Below are 20,376 nucleotides of genomic sequence, written 5' to 3'. Positions count from 1 at the left end.
GACAATCCAGTTCCAAGACAAGACAAAGACGGGCAGAGAGCAAGAACAGGCAAACGCGCTGATCCTTCTTCCTACCTTGCCAAAGCCAGGAGCAGCAGTCTGGTATTTGCACAGTTCTGCCAGGTTTACTCTTCGAAATCTATCTCCGTAAGGGGACGTGTCAAAAAGGCTGCCCCAGTCTAACGTCAGTTTGAAACAGCCCTTCGGGCTGTAAAATCAGCCACGTGGAGCCTTTCCTCCCGGGGGTGATGGTAGTGGTGACTTCCTGCTTCATTTTAGCAAGCTGGGCTGAAAGAGTAGCAAGGAGGAGAGAGAGGGAGAGGACTCACGCGTATATACCAAGAGAACAGGAACATCCAGGCAGATAGAGGGAGGGAGGGAGGATCTTTAAAAAAAAAAGTTTGTGGTTTGCAGCGAGACAACACAGCGAGCAGCAAGAGTCGGGGAAGAAGAGGCGGCGGCGGCGGCAGCAGCAGAGAGATTGAGGAAGGCTGAGGGGAAGAGAAGTGAAGCTGCAGGGAAGGAAGCTAGACCGAGGCTCGGCGCCAGGCGCCTGCTGCCTCAGAGAGAGAGCGAGCGAGAGAGAGAAAGGCGGCGGCAACAGCAGCAACAGCGAAAGGGGGGAAGAAACCACGCAGAGCTCAGCTCAGCAGAAGTGAGGCGCAACAACAGCAGTTGCTGGGAGGGGGTGGGGACAACAGCGGGAGCCTGGCGGCGGCGGCGGCGGCTGAGCGGAGCTGGTCGGGCCGGCGCCGAGGATGCGGCTGAAGCTGGGCTTCCTTTTGCGCGCTGTGCTGCTGCTCGGCTCCTTCCTGGGGCTGCTGCTACTCTGGTCGTCGCTCTCGCCGCGCGTAGAGGAGCCCAGCCCGGGAGACAGGATTAGGGTGAGTCGCTGTCTCCGAGCCGGCCGCAGAAAAGAAGAGAAGGGGTGGGTGTGTGTGTAGGGGGGTGGGGTGTCGCTGTGTCCGGACTAGCCGCCGACCCTTCTTTCTTCTCGGCTGACTCTGAGGCGCCGTACCGGGCCGAAGCCTCCTCCGACCCCCCCCCCCCCGTGTTGCTCTTTAACCTGGGTCGGCAAGCTGGGAGGGGGCGGTTTCGGCTGCTGTTGAGGCCTGTGGCGTTGGCAAGGCCTGAGAAGGGGAGTGTGGCGGCTTCGGACGAGGGTCCTCTGTAAGCCACGGGCGCCCCCTCGCCGTCTGGGTGTAGGGAAGGAGCTGCCTGGTGCTGGCTCCCAGGCAGATAGGTAGGTGGCGCACTTAAAAGGTAGTTCGGGCTCCTTAGGTGTACAGTTTGCCTCCATGCGACCCTTGAACTGTTTGGGGCAGGACGCTTCATACGGCCCTCTGCTGTGTGGGTTGGTTGTAGGGAGGTAAGCAGCAACCCTGGCTGTGACTTCAGGTTCCTCCTAATAATTCACCCAACAATTCACCCACCCATAGAAGGTGTTTCAGGTAACAGGGCTGGGGACCATACATTTATATAGGGCTGAGAGATTGTTTCAAGAGTGTTGGCTTTTCACCGGGGTTGTTGAGGTACGGTTTTTACGTTAATGGCTGCTGCAGATTCAGCTTTCTGTGCGTTTATTCGGGGGAAAAAAACAGTTTTCCCTGAAAATGCATACTATTACAAATTAGAAGCTCCATTTCGCCTATCAATGCATATTGCAAGGATAGTTCAAACTTCTCTGACTACTATGGTATGAGGCCCTAACTGTATGTCATGCTATATGTATAAGAGGAACACACCCACAGGAGTTTGCGTGCACTAGTAGTTCATTTAAACCAGGTCATCTTACCTGTATGTGTACTTGTAGCATGTTAGGAATTTGTACTGGGCAGATGTGTTGCTGTCTGACACTGACCATTGGGAAACCAGCACTTACTCAGAAGTCAAGATGAGTTCAAGGGAACTTGCCTTCAAGTAAGTGTATATAGGGTTGTAGCTGAGAGCCCAATCCAGAGGAGAGATGGGTTGTCTGTGTGTGTTCCTGCTTTGCAGGTAAGTTCTTCGTGCCTGCCTGGTATCACATTTAAACTGAGCCCTGAGTAAATGGGCCTGATGGTGTTAAATAACCTTGAATATGAATTCTGTAATGCTAACACTCCTTTGTTAGTTTTCACTCTCTTTACTAGTCCTGCTTCTGCTCCCTGTACAGCTGCCTGATAGACAGAAATATAGCTGTTGAAGCTTTTTGCAACACTTCTCTCCCAGCCAGAAAAAGCTTCACTGTTAAATTTCTGTGTGCTAGATTGTTGTTAAAGACATGGGAGAAGGGCTGTTAAAAAAGATAGCAACCATGTTTAATTAAGGTCATAGAATGTTGTAGGTCTCTGTTTATATTGCTAGTGTGAATGATGTAGTTGGAGAAAATGTGTGTTGTGCCTTCTTGAACAATGTAGCATCAGCAGTGCATTCCTGTACACTCCCTAAGCTGTGCTTGGTTATTTCCACATCAGCTGGATTCTTCACATTAGTTACTAGGTGGCAGTGTTTTTATATTTAAACTTAATAGCAAGGCTCTGACTGAAGCGCATGCAGTCAAAATGATTAACACAACATTTAACTGCTAATGGTATATACTCTAATATCTATCTCATCAGCCTCGGGGTTGCTTTCCAGTGCCTTTAGAATGTGCTTCCTCTGGAAATGTATGTAAGGGGCCCACAATGCAGAGAGTGGTGCAAACAGCATCGGTTTCTCATGTCTGGCCTTTTTCTGATAGATTCCTTGCTGAATTAGATTTAAAGCTTGTTTTGTTTTTAAATTAGTACATAATGTCTCACATGAATTGTATTCTACTGTATGTTAAAACTAGAGCAGAAATTGGCCTTAAACAGTTTTGTAAGACCAAATATTACAGCAAATTTCAATAGCATGTGCACATAATATAATAAATAAATAATAGACATAACATTTATGAGAATGCAAGACTCACCACATATGTGCAGCTGTCTCATGCCCCATGAGCCACAGTACTTTTGACTCTGCCTTGTGAAACATTTCATTTTTGGTAAACAATTCTGCTTGAAGTGCCAGCAGTAGTGAGTGCCATTCTACCAACAGAATGTTCTGGTTCAGGGATAGCCAATATAGTGCCCTGCCAATGGCTTTGGAATAAAACTCGCATCAACTCCAGCCAACATGTCCAGTAGTCAGGGATGATGGAAGATGTGGTCCAACAACATCTGGAAAGTACCATGTTTGTTACGTCTGTTCTAGCTGCTAGGACAGTCTTAGAAGCTCAGGATTGCTGAATCCAAATTTTGGTTGTCACAAGGAAGCTTTACACAGAAGATGAGGATGGCTATGATATATTAAAACAGACTATATGTTGCTCCACAATCTTAAGGACTTGTGAGGGAGAAGAAGGGGAAAGCAAAGGTGCCTTATCCAATGCCCTGCTGTGTAGTTAGGACGGAGGGGTGCTCTTGTTCATTTCTGTCCTTTTCCTAGCTTTAAAATAATCATAATTAAATGGAATTAAAATATACCATCTCCTGAGCTGACATGATTTCTTTCTGATGGAGGGAGGGTCTCGGGAAAGTAAGAAGGCTATGGATCATTTGGATCCACGTTTTCCTGTTGTTCACTGCCAGCATGTCTAGAGATATGAAGGCCCAGGGGAAAAAATGAATAAATTTGGAAAAAATAGTTTTTTCTCTGAATTTTTCCAATTCCCCATCCTCCCAAAATGAAAAAAGAGGTCCCCCCCCCAAATTTTCCTGTGTTTGTTTAGGCCTTCACATCTCTAAGTACACCCTCAAACCATCTCTGGCACACCCTTTCTTCAGCTCTCAACTGTTGGCAGGGCAAAAGCCATGGAAATGGCTGTTGTGGTGGAGGGGAAATCCAACATCAGATATTGTTCTGAGACTGGAACTCTACCATGGGCCATAGGATTGCAGGGCCCATCAGTTTATTTGCCCTTCAGTTTATATTGGATGCATTTTCAAGCTTTTGACTACAGTAATGACGTAATCTGAAATCCAAACACTCTTGAGTTTTAGGATTCTAAAAGCTCTCCAGATTTCACAGGCTGTATTCATGTGAACAGCCTCTTTAGTTTTATAAATCCTTAATGTGCTTTAACTCCTGTACTGTTTTCACTGGTAGAAGAACTATAGCGAGGAGGTAACTGAGTATGGATTCCTCTTTGGCCTTGGCTTACCTATCCTTATTTGTTCATGGGAATGTTGATAGTGTACATATTGCTTCACTCCTTCTAGAGAAGATGGGGAACTGGGAATAGCAGTTGGAGATAGCTCACATATCATTAAATACAATTTTTCTTAGACTCTTGTATATAAAGCTGCTTTATACTGAATACTTCATACTGAATTGGATCATTGGATCATCTAGGCTGCTGTTGTCTGCTCAGACTGTCAGTGGCTCTCCAGCAGATCCCACTTCCATTATCTGTTTCTTCTAACTGAAGATGCCAGAAGATACCTTCTGCATACAAAGCATGTGGTCTTGCACTGAGCTTTGGCCTCGCCCATTAATAGTCCCTAAAGAAGTACTTAGCGATGTTTGTTTTTGGTGAATGAACCCAGATGGAGAGTCCTGTAAGTGACAATCCTGCATTTTTGTGTAGCGCAGTTAAAGTGAGGTCACACTTAATGAGCTGTGGAGCTGAAGAAAGTTTGCAAGTATGTTTCTAGGGAAAATTATATGCAGAAATGTCTGGTGCCATTGTTCATCAAGGCCTGTCGCTAATGCAACAGTTTGGACATTTAAGGTAATAGTCATAATTGTTCATATCATAAATCAGTGGCATTTAAAAAATGGACTATGAGTCCTGAAGAGAAACTTCTGTATATTCTGGTTTTATGAAAGCCAGTAATATTCTGATATCCTATTTCAAATTGTGCGTCTTTGTGGTTGTTACAACAACCATTATATTTAAACCAGCTGTGGTGAAGAGAACATTGAAAGACCTATGTGGTAGACAGCAAGGCTTGAATTGCCAGGATGTGGCCTTAGGCATGCATCTTCTCTGTGCCAAAATGTATGCAGAGGAGAAGTGAAAACATGATTAATTATGAATTTTATATATATATAAAATAACACTACAGAGACTTCAGATTTCTCTGGAGAAAATGTTGATTATCCTTGTTGATCATAACTCCAACCCCACACAATAGGATTTTAGCTAAATCTGTGCTGGGTTGTAGACTTTGTGTAAATAAGCATTCAGTGCTACAGTACTATTTTCTAAAAATAATTGTTTAAAATGAACTGTCTGATTTTGGGGCAGTGTGCCATGAAATTGGTTTACAAGTATTTCACTGAAAAAATAACATCCTCACAAATGTGTTATACATATGGACAGAGCACAGATTGTTATAGGTGAGAGGTGTGATTCTAGCCGTTTATGGATAAAACTCTACTGACAGGAGAAATGGGAAGGAAGAGTAAGCTTCAAACAGGGCCATAAATCACAGCTTTTTGACACTTGTATGGCTTGTGAAATCCTGGACGGCTGAATATCTTGGTTGCAGAATTTTCTTTTAAATTTGTATTGCCAGTAGTTTGTAAAAATGGTACCGTGTGAGACCAGGCCAAGGAAACAGATTTGCAGGGTCAACAACTCTGTGAACTTTTACAGAGGATCTCTGTTGTTTAGAATCTTTATTAAACCATGTCAGTTTATTCTAAGCAAGAGATAAACTATTTCACCGTTGTGACTATAGGAGCTACCTCTGGTAGGTTGCTGTTCAAAATAGTGATGAGGACAAGCAGGGGGGAAACATAAAGCACTTTTCACATTAAGGGGTTGATGCTGTTGTTCTCTGTGCATGCTGTTAAGAAGGATTGTGTGGAAGTGTTGCTGAGGGGAAGAAGGGGTCGGTATAAGAAAACTACCATGTTTTGTGCATGAATTCATGTATGAAACCCTGGGGTATCTTGCTTTATATCTGTTTCCCTCAGGGTGAAGATGTGTTCCTGTAAACCTATAATAATAAACCTATGACATTTCCATTTAAAATAGCTGAAATCTAATTTTAAAATAAGGCCTATTAGAAATTATGATCTGTGCCAATGATATTAAGCACATGTAATGTCTTCTGAGTAAAAAGTGTTTCTCTGAAGGCTGGCTGTAGTACTAAAACTAGGTTTCTGACTAGTGCTCAGGGCAAAATAGGTGTTACGGGAATTCCATACTTGGAATTGCCCACAGATTTTTCCTTTTAAAAAAACACAAAACCCTGCTGTTGGGGGTGTAATTTTCATCAGTGCATGTTAACCATGTGACCCCACACTGATTCCTTGATGTAATCATCCTTCCATTCTGAAGCTTCTGTTAAGGCAGAGGGTATGATGTTGTTGAAGAACCCCGTAAAATCTACTTTGGCTCTTATCTCCTTGACGGGTGGCTAGCAAAAGGTAGAGAATTTTCTGCAAACCGAAAAAAATGTTGGCTCTTTTTTCTTGAAGGCGGTTGATATGCCATGAATGACTAACATAGATATGCATGGGTAGACAAGGTGCTAAGCATTTTTATGGAACTATTTACCAAGGCTGTGGAGTCGTTACGCCAGACCTTCAACTCCAACTCCTCTATTTTTCTACTGTCCGACTCCGACTCCTTCATAAATGAAACATGAATCCAGAGCTTGGAAAAGTTACTTTTTTGAACTACAACTCCCATGAGCCCAATCCAAACTTGGTGGTGATGAAATGCCTTGTGCTACCATTTTACTACAGTAAATTTGTTATTGCTAGTTAATATACATTTGCCATTAATGAAGGAGTCGGAGTTGGTACATTTCTACCGACTCCACCCAAAATTGCTCCTGACTTCGACTCTCCGACTCCACAGCCCTGCTATTTACAATGTAAGAATAAGATATATTGGATGCGTAAGATAGTATGTGCTAATTTATGCTGATATACTGCTTACTATAAAGAATAAAATACAGGATTGTAGTATTTTCAAAAGTGTCACATTCACTATAATGGGCTTCACTGTTCATTACATTCTCTCTCTATAAAAGTGATTTGTCAGCTAAAACTGAGTAGTGAGGGGTGGTATACTTTGGGAGGGTGATAACACATTACAGAACACTGAAAAGAAAGTGTTTTTAACTTCAGCATCAAGGCTGTAATAAATTTGTGTATCGGGCAAAAGTAGCAGGATTACTGATGTATTTCCTTGAATGCATACTTTCAGCTTCATTCAAGCAGTGAAAGCCATCTCCGGCCATTTGTAAATCTTGTGTGACAACTACTTCTAGCTGAGATTTGTTTCCCTTAAACCCTGTAAGAACAGGTCTGAAATTAGAATCAGTCCATATGCCTGATTACTTATAGCGTGTATACATAATGACCTCATCACCTCAGTGATTCTATTTAGCTACAGGCTAGAAAACTGCATTCTTTTGTTAGAAGAGAGATGGTGTTGGATTGTCCACTCCAGATCATCAGATTATTTGATTTGATTTATTTCTTGATTATGAACCAGTGCCATGGTTGACCACTAGTTTTGTTACAGGAGTTGGTGAGTCCACCCCTGCTGCTACCCATGCAACGTTTCAAGAAGTCAAGCTACCCCTTTGAGACATATTTCTCCCTACTCCTAGCCTCCCTTTTCTAGTACTGCCCAAAGTGGAGAAAAAGGAGACTGCAAGGAAGGAGATTGTCATAAAGTAACGTTCAAGGTGGACTATTTCTTTAAAAAAGCAAAATTTTGATGTAAAACAGTTGTAACAGTGAAGTTGCCTATAATTAGGTTACTATTCACTAATAGGCAAAAAGCCGTGCGGTTTAAGAATGTACCTATAGGCAACAGAGATTTCTATCAAACTTTAAAAAGCGGAGAACTTGGGCAGCTATAGTAAATACACCAGGGGAGCAGGCGACCTGACATCCTCTCTGAGATCTTGTACTGCCCTACAAATTTGTAAAAATGCAAACACAATTTGGGTTGGTCTTTAACGGTCCAATCCACTTCCTGTGTAGCTTGGAAGAATTTGGTAACATGTTCCTCTGAGCATATGGTGAATGGTGGCAATACCTGCCATCTCCAAAGATGGAGAATTTCATTTTTGTATGTTTGTTGGTGGTGTTCTTACATTACTTCTTTTCTGTGTTACTACTGTTTCTACAGAGAATCTAACCTAGAAAATTATATTTCTCTCATTATTCGTCCTAGAAATCTGTGTCAAATTTATTTTTATTAATCTCAAAGCCTTTTTATTCATCAGTGTCATATGATGGTGAAGACAGCCTTTTGTGTTTCAAACTGGAGGTTATGCTCTATTTCTATTTTGGACGCATTAACAGTTGAATCTGAAACTGCAGTTTGATGTAAAATCAGACTGATTACAATATGTTGCTACTTAAGCAATGACACTCCCCCTCTAGGATGCACACCTTAACGTGGTGAGGGGATTTGAGAGTGTTGAAGAAGCTGAGAGCAATGCCGTCAGGAGTCTAGACCAAGAGGCTAGACTCCTAGCAAGGGCACCCAAGGCGGAATGGTCAAAGCTGAGGCGCCAGACTGAGATGCATCCAAACTCAGAGGAAGGCAATGGTAAACCACCTCTGAATTCCTCTTACCATGAAAACCCTGTGAATGGAGTATCCAAAATGCAACATGAGATAGTACTGGAAGATGAGATCCCTAGGTCAGAAGGCACTCACCGAGCTACTGGGGAAGAACTAAGGACAAGGACAAGTAGTGCTGTGACTAATGACGCAGCTGGGTCAAAGCTGAAAGGAAGCCCAGAGGCTGATATGCACAGATGCGAAAGGAGAGTCCGGAGTTGTACAACATACACAATAGGAACATGGAATGTGAGAAGCATGAACCAGGGAAAGTTAGAAATTGTCAAGCAAGAAATGGAACGTATCAACATTACAATACTTGGCATGAGTGGATTAAAATGGACAGGAATGGGACATTTTCAGTCAGGCAATTACAAAATATTTTATGCAGGAAATGAGAAATTAAGAAGAAATGGGGTTGCTTTAATAGTGAGCCGTGATGTAGCAAAAGCACTTATGAGCTATAACTCAAGGTCTGAACGAGTGATATCAATGAGATTTAATGGGAAACCTATTAACATAACCATCATCCAAGTCTATGCTCCAACGACAAATGCAGAAGAAGAGGAATTGGAGAGATTACTCAGAAGTACAGAAAGAAATTGATCATACACCAAAACAAGATGTGTTGATAATCCTGGGGGACTGGAATGCAAAAGTAGGGAACATAGAAGAACTAGGAATTGTGGGGAAATGGGGCTTAGGAGATAGGAATGAAGCAGGAGAAAGACTTATTGAATTCTGTCAAGCCAATAATTTCGTGTGAACCCATTTTTGAGCAACCGAAAAGACCTGTACACTTGGACATCACCAAATGGTCAATATAGGAATCAAATTGATTATATAATTGGTAACAGAAGATGGAGAAGTTCCATACTTTCTGCGAAAACAAGACCAGGAGCAGACTGCAGTACAGATCAGGAACTGGTCGTATTGAAAATCAGAGTAAAACTAAAGAACAAAGCAATCATAATCCCAAAATACAGTTTAAATAACATCCCAGAAGAATATAAAGATCAAATAAGGACCAGATTTGAAGCTTTAAACTTAGTTGACAGAGAACCAGAAGAACTATGGAGTGAAGTCAGAGATATTATCATGGAAGAATGCAAAAAGACAATGCCTCTAGTTAAAAAGAGAGAAAGACCTCAATGGATGACTGAAAAAAACTCTTAAAATGGTTAAAGAGAGAAGGAAAGAAAAAGGAGATAGAAACATGGTCAGAACGCTAAATGCAACAATACAGCATCTAGTACGTAGGGACAAAGAACTATTACAATAGTTATTGTATAGAAATAGAAGAGGACAACAAAAAGAACAAGAGCCCTATTCCAAAAGATTAGAGAAATGAAAGGGAAATTTAAACCAATAGTAGGAATGTTGAATAACCAACAGGCGAACACACTGACTGATCGAGATGAAATAAAAGGAAGATAGAAGCAGTATACTGAAGAACTCTATAAAAGAGATGCCAGGATGACAGATTGATTCACGGAGGAACCGTAGGATGAAGAACCAGAAATTTTAGAATGTGAGGTGAAAACTGCTCTTAAAATACTTGGAAGAAACAAATCACCAGGAACAGATGGCATACCAATAGAGTTGCTACAAGCTACTGAGACTGAATCTGTCTAGAAGTATGGAAAACTAAACAATGGCCCACAGACTGGAAGTGTTCAATATATATCCCAATTCCCAAGAAAAGGGATCCCAGGGAATGCAGTAATTATTGAACTATTGCCTTAATATCCCATGTAAGTAAAGTAATGCTCAAGATTCTACAACAAAGGCTCTTACCATGCATGGAGCAAGAAATGCCAGGTGTCCAAGCTGGATTTAGAATAGGACAAGGTACCAGAGATCATATTGCAAACATACGATGGATAATGGAACAGACCAAGAAATTTCAGAAGAAAATCACCCTGTGCTTTATAGATTACAGCAAAGCCTTTTATTGTGTAGATCATGAAAAATTATGGAATGCTTTAAAAGAAATGAGGGTGCCACAGCATCTGATTGTCCTGATGCACAACCTATACTCTGGACAAGAGTAAGGACAGAATATGGAGAAATCGATTGGTTCCCAATCAGAAAAGGTGTGAGACGGGTGTATTTTATCACCCTATTTGTGTAATCCATTCGCAGAACATATCATACAGAAAGCAAGATTGGACCAAGATGAAGGTGTGAAAATTGGAGGGAAAAATATCAATAATTTAAGATATGCAGATGATACCATAGTACTAGCAGAAACCAGTAATGATTTGACACGAATGCTGATGAAAGTTAAAGAGAAAAGTACAAAAGCAGGACTACAGCTGAACGTCAAGAAGACTAAAGTACAGTAGGACCCCACTCATATGGCGAAAACTACCGAAAAGCAGAACACATTGAATAGAATGACACGCAGTGCCCGTAAACCGCCGTAAAAGCGGAACAAGCGCCATATGAGTGGGGCTTTAGTCTAATTGCGTCTAATTGAGACCGTCGCATTAGCGAAGTGCCGTAAAGTGGGGCCCTACTGTAATGACATCAGAAGATTTATGTAAGTTTAAAGTTGACAATGAGGACATTGAACTTGTCAAGGATTATCAATACCTCGGTACAGTCATTAACCCAAATGGAGACAATAGTCAAGAAATCAGAAGGCTAGGACTGGGGAGGGCAGCTATGAGAGAAGGTATTCAAACGCAAAGATGTATCACTGAATACTAAAGTCAGGATCATTCAGAACACGGCATTCCTGATCTCTACATATGGATGTGAAAGTTGGACAGTGAAAACAGATAAGAGAAAAATCAACTCATTGAAATGTGGTGTTGGAGGAGAGCTTTGCGCATACCATGGACTGCGAAAAAGACAAATAATTGGGTGTCAGAACAAATTAAACCAGAACTATCACTAGAAGCTAAAGTGATGAAACTGAGGTTATCATACTTTGCCACAAACTTGAACTTAGAAGATCTGAACAGGGTGGTTCATAACAGATGCCATTGGAGGTCACTGATTCATAGGGTCGCCATAAATCGTAATCAACTTGAAGGCACATATCAACAAGAAGCAATTACTCTACCTGTTGGAAAAAAACAAACTTGGCCTGCCCAAGATGCATGTTTTCAGCCTGCTATGCGTAAACTACTCCACTTAAGGAAAGCTGGGCATGGTCAATAAACAACATAGAGCACACCTAGAATTTTGCTAGAATATATTTCACCTCCACTGTTTTATCTTGTGCAAATAGAGATACCCCTCATCTCCATTGGAAACTATTCTGCAGAACAGACAGTGCCATTATTCCACAATGGTTTTTGGAGCTTTTTTTAGTGTTGCAAAGTGTTGCTGTACTTCACATATTCACACTAAGAGAAGCAAAAGAAAATGATTTACTGTAGGAAACTTCACTAAAATTGCAAAGTAAATCAAGCATATTTAATGTGACTATCTGAACTATATCAACTGTTTTAATATTGTTGCTTCCCTGCTAAAACAAGATCAGCACAGTGCATGCTTGTTTCTGTTATTTGGGCTGATTGCAGGTGTTGCCACCACTCACCACATGCTTAGAGGCACATGTTACCAAATTCTTCCAAGCTACACAGGAAGTGGATTGGTCTGTGAAAGACCAAGCCAAATTGTTTCATTTTTTACAAATTTGTAGGGCAGTACAATATCTCAGAGAGGAAGCCAGGTCTCCTGCTCCCCTTGTGCATTCACTATAGCTGCCCATTTCCCCTGCTTTTTAAAGTTTGATAGAAATCTCTGTTGACTGTAGGTATGTTCTTAAACTGCAAGTTTTTTTTGCCTGTTAGTGAATTTCTTTGCTTTTTAATCTGGGAAGTAAAAATGGGATCCTGTGCAAGTTTGCTGAGAATGGATTGATCATTTGCATGCTTATTGAGTTCAGTGGGATTTACTCCCCTGCAATCATGCTTGGCATAGGTGAAACTGATCTCGGGATGGGGAGGGGAGGGGGGAGCAGGCAGGAGGGAGAGGGAGGATTCGGGGATTTGCATGTTTATTGAGTTTAGTGGGATTTACTCCCATGCAGTCATGCTTAGCATAGGTAAAACTGACCTTGGGGAGGAAACATGGAATGGGCAGGGGAGGAGGAAGAAGGAAGAGGGAAGGTGAGAAAGAGCAGAGGAGGAAAGGAGAAGAGAGGGGAAAGGCAGGCCCGATCATTTGCATGCTTATTGAGTTCAGTGGGATTTACTCCCATGCAATCGTGCTTAGCATATGTAAAACTAACGGGGGGGAGGAGGAGGAGAAGAGGGAGGGCTGGAGTGGGCAGGGGAGGAGCAATGAAGGAAGATGGGAAGGGAGAGGAGAGGGGAAGGCAAGTCTGATCATTTGCATGCTTACTGAGTTTAGTGGGATTTACTCCCATGCAATCATGGCTAGGATAGGTAAAACTGACCATGGGGGAGGAGGAGCGGGTGGGGAGAGTAGAGGGAAAGAGGAAGGGGGAGAGGAGAGCAGAAGGAGGGGGAGGGGAAAGGACAGGATTAGGAGGAGAGGGGGAGGAATGAAGCAAGGGAGAGGGGAGGTGATGGGAGGGAGGAGGAGGGGAGTGTAGGTTTGATCATTTGCATGCTTATTGAGTTTAATGGGATTTACTCCCGTGCAATCATGCTTGAAAATGAAATGGACTGTCTTCAAGTAGATTCCGACTTATAGTGGCCCTATGAATACCATTGCCTTCCTTTGAGGCTGAGAGGTAGTGCCTGGCCCAAGTTCACCCAGTGAGCTTCATGGCTTTGTTGGGATTCGAACCCTGGTCTCCCATGTTACAGTCCTAAGATAGGTAAAACTGACCATGGGGGAAGGGGAGGAGAAGGAGGAAGAGGGGGCAGGAGGGGATTAGAAAGGAATGGGGGAGGTGAAGGGAGGGGTGAAGGGAGGAGGAGGAAGGAGGGCAGGTTTGATCATTTTGCATGTTTTTTGAGATCAGTGGGTTTTACTCCTGTACAATGATGCTTAGGAGGGGCCTGGGGGAGGGGCAGGAAGGGGAGGAGGATGGGAGGAAGGGGGAGGGGAGGAGATTGGATGGGTGGTCACTGGGCAGAGGGGAAGCCCCTTTCCTTTCCAAAAGGAAAACACTGTGAACAGTATCATTCTTTGTCAGGGTTTGCCTCACCTTTTTATTCTACAGCAGGCACATGTAGCCTCCCACCCAAATTTAAACCAAAGCTGGCCACATCCACGCCAGACCTTTATTTCTCTTTAGACACTTATGGCTTCTCCCAAAGAATCTTGGGAGGTGCAGTTAGTGAAAGGTGCTGAGAGTTGCTACGAGATGCCCTGTTCCCCTCACAGATCTTCAAACAGAGCAGCTGACTGTTAAACCACTCTGGCCACTGGAGCTCTATCAGAGGAACAGGAGTCTCCTCTCAGCACCCTTTACAAATTACACTTCCCAGGATTCTTTGGGGGGAAACCATGACTGTCTCAAGTGAAAGTCTGGTGTGGGCGAGGCCCCCTGATTAAGCAAGCCCAGCAGCTGTGAGTCTGGCTTTTAGAACATTGATAGTTGGTTCTTACTGAGCATGCCGGACATTATTTTTGAGTTAAATGCTAAATTTCTTAAATTAATTAAAAATCAGTCAGGCATTTTAAAAACATTTAAACTGAAGAAGATGAAGGTCAGAGTGTGGGGCAAGGTCAGCAATAGGATTACATGTACTCTGTGAACATGGCTGATATTTAATTAATTTCAACAGATTATGAGAATGTGACGCTCTTCCCTGGCTCTCCCTGTCAGGTTCCTACCTGCTCGTGGTTACTGCCTGTCTCTAGGCACCACCAGGGACTCCACCAGTCCGGACTGTCCTTTTATATGGTTTCTCTCCCCGCTCTAGCACAGATCTCAACAGATCCCCCTGCTAGGAAGCACCACCAGTCACGTCCTATAACAAGTAGTCCCAGAGACTCTGCCTGAGTCTCTCTATCTGGTTACCTCTGTGACTGAGTGCTAAAGCTGTCCCAATCCCTTTGATTTACTCAGACTGCTTATAATTCTGGTTTGCTCTGAATACTTGTGGTGTTATATTCTTCCCTTCACCCGCTGCCACCATTTGTCATCCTTCAGCCTTGGTATTTACCTCACCCTCCCTTCTGGTCTGTGAAACCCCAGCCAAGGATCAGGCCTTTGGTAAACCAAATAAGTATTTTATTATATAACAGAGATAACAAGATTTCTTTAAAAGGCACTTAAGCATATGGTTACATCTATTCCTGAGGTACTGGTCTTAGTATTAATCCGAACTCCACCCTCTCCTCTCAAAACCCACCAAAACAACCCTCTCAAGTCCACCAACGTCCACACCACATCCACTTCACATCCACCCAGATTTACCTGACATTCTTCCTTTTACACTGTCAGCCATTTTAAACATCCAGCCAATCATCCAGCATTCTACTGCCCATTCACTCCCCCTCCTCTTTCACTCCACTTACCATGTATCTTCTAAACAAACAGCACTTACCCTATTTACACTAATACAGGATCATCACAGAGAACTCTGACAGAAAAAAAGTCCATAAGGGGTCTGGTTTTCTCTTTCTTTTTACACTTTGAACTCTCAATTCTCTCTGACTGTTTTTTGTATTGCCATGAAAATTTACAGGGTTGTTAAGCAAGTGTTTCTGAGTTCAGGACTATAAGTTCTGTAAGGTTTTGTTTTGAAATGAGTTTATGGGAAGCATCAGAATGGCATGGGGAGTTATTTTCAAATTAACATTGCAGAATGCAGAAAAATCCATGCTGACATTCATGGCTGTATAGTTACAAGCAGTGAATCTCTTCACTGGATCAGTGCCTCTCCGACATTTATTGAGGGGAGAGCAATCCTAACTCTGGCTGGGAAGATCATAAGCTTTGCTGACTCATGGTAGCCATGGCAGTTGGTGGTGAGTTCCCTGATTTTTCTAGTCCTCCAGCTCCAGGCTGGTGTAATGGAAGGGCCTGAAATCCATCCATCAACACCCCATTTTTAGGGCTTTCCGCTGCCTACTTCCAGTAGAAAACTCGCTGGTGGTGCTTTGTACCTGACTGGGCAAAGCTGTGGCCTCCACTGTGTGAAGCCACCACTGCCAGCAATAGAGAGGAGACTGCACACTATCCTGACACCCTAGCCATTAATATTAGGGTGAGTGGAGTGCTCTCCAGAAGCCGTGGAATGTTGAGTGTCAGTTTGAAAAGTAAAACTGGGGAGGTTGGTTGGTTTGCTTGACTATCTAATAGCTTAGGTGTCCCCGAGAATGGCATGGCTGTCTGGCCTGACCCTGAACAGAAACACTCCCTGGTGTGAGGTAAGGATATACTGCATCATTTTCTTGCAGGTACCACTTTTTTTTAGTTAGATTACCCTAGAATTATTTGGATTTCAAGACCAAACAGTTGAATCACAATGTTGTGTGATAGTACTTAAATTTTATATGGCTGCTAATTTATTTTTTTTAAATTACAACTTGGAATAGTGCTCACACAATACTTATGTGTCGATGTGACTCTTGCTGCAATAGCTTTAGTGTGCAAGGATAAAGCCTGCCTGAGAGGAGTGGTGAAACAAAGACGGTAACAAAATGAGGAAAGTAAAAGTGGTTATTTAATAATATTATTTAGTATTGATATAACACCTTCCTTACGATCATGCAGTACTGTATGTCATGTTCCCCATTTAATCTTGATAACAGGCCAGTATGACTGTCACCGTATTATAGTGAGGGCTCTGTAGCTGAGAGATATTGGCTTGCTTAAGGCTATCTAGTGAGTTCATGGCTGAGGTCAGATTTGAAATAGGTCATGCTTAAAAATATTGGTAAAATGATGGGTCACAGCTAATTTCCAGAAGCTTTCCTTTAGAGTAGATACCCAGTTATTTTATTAAAGTTACTATTTGCCCTCTGCAATCTTACCCTATTAATATTACGGAACAGGCTAAATTGCTTCTATTTTTATCAGCTGCTCTTAAACTTTATTTGGAATTTGGTGAGAGGATACAGATTCTGTCGTTTTGCATTACAAACTGCTATCTCAGTTCAGTAAATTTGTAACTTGCCAACTGTGCAGTGAAAACTCTCTAATGCTTTTATCCTTTCACCATTGAGGTTGTGTGTGCTGTTGTGCTAGTTTATTGTGCAAGACATAGGTTTCATGCAACATCCCTATAGATCAAACTATTGACATGTTAAGAGTTCGCTAGACACAGAGTTGTGAATGGTATTACATTTCACTACATTTTAAATAAAAAGGTAACATTTTTAAAGGCTTTTGTCAGCATCTGAAAGACATCAACCTTCCTTACACTTGATGCTGAGAAACGTTAGGGAATCCACAGGAACCTAGCTGTTCTTTTGAGGTTGGTGCCAAGTGTCCATTTATAAGATCTTTTGCACAATGTTTTAAAATGTCAGATCATAGAATAATGAAACTCCCCATAGAACAGTTTTCATTTGCTTTTGTGGTATTTGTTTATAATCCCTGTTTCTCATTCAACGAAGAATTCTGATTGAACTTGAAATATTGCTTTGGATGCTTTTTTTTGTAAATGCCTTTTAAAAGAACAATTGAATGTCAGATAAGGCAGAAAGATAATTCTTTTTTACAGTGAGATTGAATATTACTGTGTGAAACACATCATGATTTATTCTTTTGTAATACTAACCTTTTAAAACAGATGCTAAACAATTCTGCACTCCCATCTTTTTATCTGTCTAGCACTGCAGGTATTGCAGTTGGCTGTTGTATATGACCTCAGGCTCTAAATACCAGATATAAGAGAATTCCGTTCTGTTCCTAGAATCCCTGCCTTTTGTGTAGATTGATGAGAGATACTTAATATTTTTATGTGAGGTAAATAAGTGAGTATAAGTCAGCTTTTCCCATTCTGATGCCCTCCAGATAATTCAGACTGCAACAGCTGTGCTAGCTGGGGCTGATGGCAATTAGTCCAAAACATCTGGAAGGGACTAGGTTAAGAGAGGATGGTGTATGTTGCATAAAAGAGGCAAAACTGAGGATTTGAGGCTGCAATCCTAAACAATATTTTCTGTGGACTTCTGCACAGCGGGTCTTAATTCTGAATAAACATGCATAAGCATGTATCGAATTTTGTTAGTTTTCTTTAATATGTAACTAGGGTAATGCAAGAGACTGAAAGAACTGGGCATGTTTAGCCTGGAGAAGAGAAGACCGAGGGGAGATATGATAGCACACTTCCAAGTACATGAAAGGTTGCCACATAGAGAAGGGCTGGGATCTCTTTTCGATCGTCCCAGAGTGCATGGGCTCAAGTTGCAGGAAGCCAGATTTTGACTGGACATCAGAAAAAACTTCCTAACTGTTAGAGCCATATGACAATGGAATCAATTACCTAGAGAGGTAGTGGGCTGTCCAACATTGGAGCCATCTGTCAGGAATGCTTTGATTTGGATTTCTGCATTGAGCAGGGGGTTGGACCTGGTGGCCTTATAGGCCCCTTCCAACTCTACTATTCTATGGTTCTAAGACCATAGGGAGTATACCCAGAAGTTGCAAAAAAAGAATGATGATATGAAAAAGCATTAAGGTGATACTGGCAAAATAATCATTGTGTTATGAGAGACAGTTGGTTTGATTCTCCTTTGCTATCTATCCTATTCTTTATAAAATATAATACTAACTCTAGGATAATTAGTTCATCTGTCTCTCCCATATGCAGCTATGAATGGGTATAGATTTGCTACAAATTGGACTTGGCATGTGCCTTTCAACTGTTTCACCAGGTGTGTCCACAAACCCTGTTCAACACGACCTTTCAAAATGTGTAAGATGCTTCTCTGTTTTTCCCCTGCCCACCAAATCATGCTCTGGAAGAATGCTTCTCTTGACATAATTATTTTTTCTCCTCTGAAAAATATATTGGTCCGTCCCCAAAAAGTTGGGAGTCAGCCTCAAATTCTGACTAGTTTTAGAGTCAATATTGTTAAGTATCTGGGACCTTGTCTCATAAGTGAGACAGTTGTTTTAGTGATTTCATAAAGAATCAAGAGCTAGTTTAAATGCTAAATTACTGTTGAAATACCTGTCATTTTGGCATACAGGTCTGTGTATTGCTAGAACTCTGCCCTCCCCCTGCTGGGTCCCCATCTGCAGCCTGCCTTTTAGCCTCAATAGCTTTGCTCAGGATTCTGTTTCTTGCCCTATAAACTTGTAGCTTCATCTGCGTGTATGTGTGAATGCTGGCACAGGAGAAAATGAGATTGAATCGGAGGTGTAGACCTCTCAAGAGGATAGGCTCTCAGAATAATATACTTATTCACCTTCATGTTTGTTCTCAAATATTGATGAAATCCAATTATAGTTGTGATAGAAGACCTATTGAAGTGTTCTGAAATTGTATCCATGGTGGGCCCATGTATGCACATATATTTGAAACCACATACTTGTATGGCGAGCAAGTGTTGCTGTATTTCACACATTCCCAGAAACAGAAGCAAAATCAAATAATTAACTATAGGAAACATCACTAAAATAGCAAAATAAATCAAACATCAAGCTTCTCAGGAAGTGAATTGGATTGTGAAAGACCAATCCAAACTGTTTTTGCATTTTGACAAATTTGTAGGGCAGTACAATATCTCAGAGAGGAGGTCAGGTCTCCTGCTCCCCTGGTGCATTCATTATAGCTGCCCAATTTCCCTGCTTTTTAAAGTTTGATAGAAATATCTGTTGACTATAGGTACATTCTTAAACCGCAAGGCTTTTTTGCCTATTAGTGAATTTGCATCTTAGGCTTAGCATGGTATCAACTCTTGCACATTTTCATATTCTGCAACATGTACAAGAAATACAAACATTCAGCCATGTATTTCTCCCTTAGAAGGCATAAATCTTGGTCAGACTGCATGTGAAGTGTATTAAATTAGAAACTGTTCCTTCTGCAATTTTTGAGCATGCCCGCAAGCAGTGTTATCAGTTGCTATGTTCTAGTCCCCAGTTCTAGCTTTTCATGAAATTACATAAAGTAGATTTATTGACTGACTGAAATATAAATTCTGTTTTTTAGCTTCCCATTATTGCCTTTATCAGTATTGCATTAATTAGTTATTCTTGCCCAGCCCTGGCCCAATCCTGCAGGTGTAGAGGTGTCAAAACATCTTTTCACATGTGGAAGATTTGGGAGGGTAATGTGGAGGTTTCAGTTCCCTTGTGAGAATGCAAAGTGTTTCTTGCACAAATAGAGGTTTTAAAATAATGTAAGTGATGTAATTGAAAATAGGCATAAAATACATTATTTAAAGTAATAAACAATTGATTAATCTTTCCTTTTCTTGTTCCATGAGATTGCCTGAGAACCATATGTATGTTGTCTTGAGTTCTGTAGGTAAGTTATAAAATAACCTACCTACGTAATTATAAATGCTTAAAATAGTCATAGGCTGTCGTCAAACATATTAATAGAACCATACAGTAAGAGAGGGCCGTCTAATTCAAATCCCTGCTGGATGCAAGAAATCAGTAGCAGAGAATACCCAAGAGATGGCTGTTTAGCCTCTACTTCAAAACCTCCAGTGTGGGTGAGCCCCCAGTAATTCAGTTGTTAAGACATGTTTTAAAATCTTATGATTTTACTAACTGTTCCTTCTTCCTACTGCCCAACTGCTTTTTTCACACCCTTTTCTATTCAAGGTTTTTTGTGGCTTGTACACAGGATGTGTGGATAACCTTTATGTTACATCAGATTTCATACGACCTGGGAGACCAGGGTTCAAATCCCCACACAGCCATGAAGCTCGCTGGGTGATCTTGGGCCTGTCGCTGCCTCTCAGCCTCAGAGGAAGGCA

General features: G+C 41.8%; 1 protein-coding gene across 8 annotated transcripts in view; it reads left to right on the top strand.

The window, feature by feature from the left end:
- GALNT7 (polypeptide N-acetylgalactosaminyltransferase 7) overlaps nt 1-20,376 on the top strand; it is a 74,945-nt gene that overhangs the window by 6,861 nt on the left and 47,708 nt on the right. Inside the window, exon 1 of one of the 8 annotated variants that reach the window (XM_061583955.1) lies at nt 212-884. The exons of 1 other annotated variant lie outside the window; for it this stretch is intronic. In XM_061583955.1, the coding sequence (XP_061439939.1) occupies nt 759-884 (126 nt within the window). In that variant the 5' untranslated portion in view covers nt 212-758. Of the gene's footprint in view, nt 1-211; nt 885-1,120; nt 1,244-1,327; nt 1,370-20,376 lie in introns of those variants that run through there. 6 more of the 8 variants (XM_061583954.1, XM_061583964.1, XM_061583956.1 and 3 more) reach the window with 6 other exon arrangements.

This window comes from Rhineura floridana, chromosome 9 (assembly GCF_030035675.1).
Source record: "Rhineura floridana isolate rRhiFlo1 chromosome 9, rRhiFlo1.hap2, whole genome shotgun sequence".
NCBI lineage: Eukaryota > Metazoa > Chordata > Lepidosauria > Squamata > Rhineuridae > Rhineura > Rhineura floridana.
This window is presented reverse-complemented; position numbering and strand designations above follow the sequence as displayed.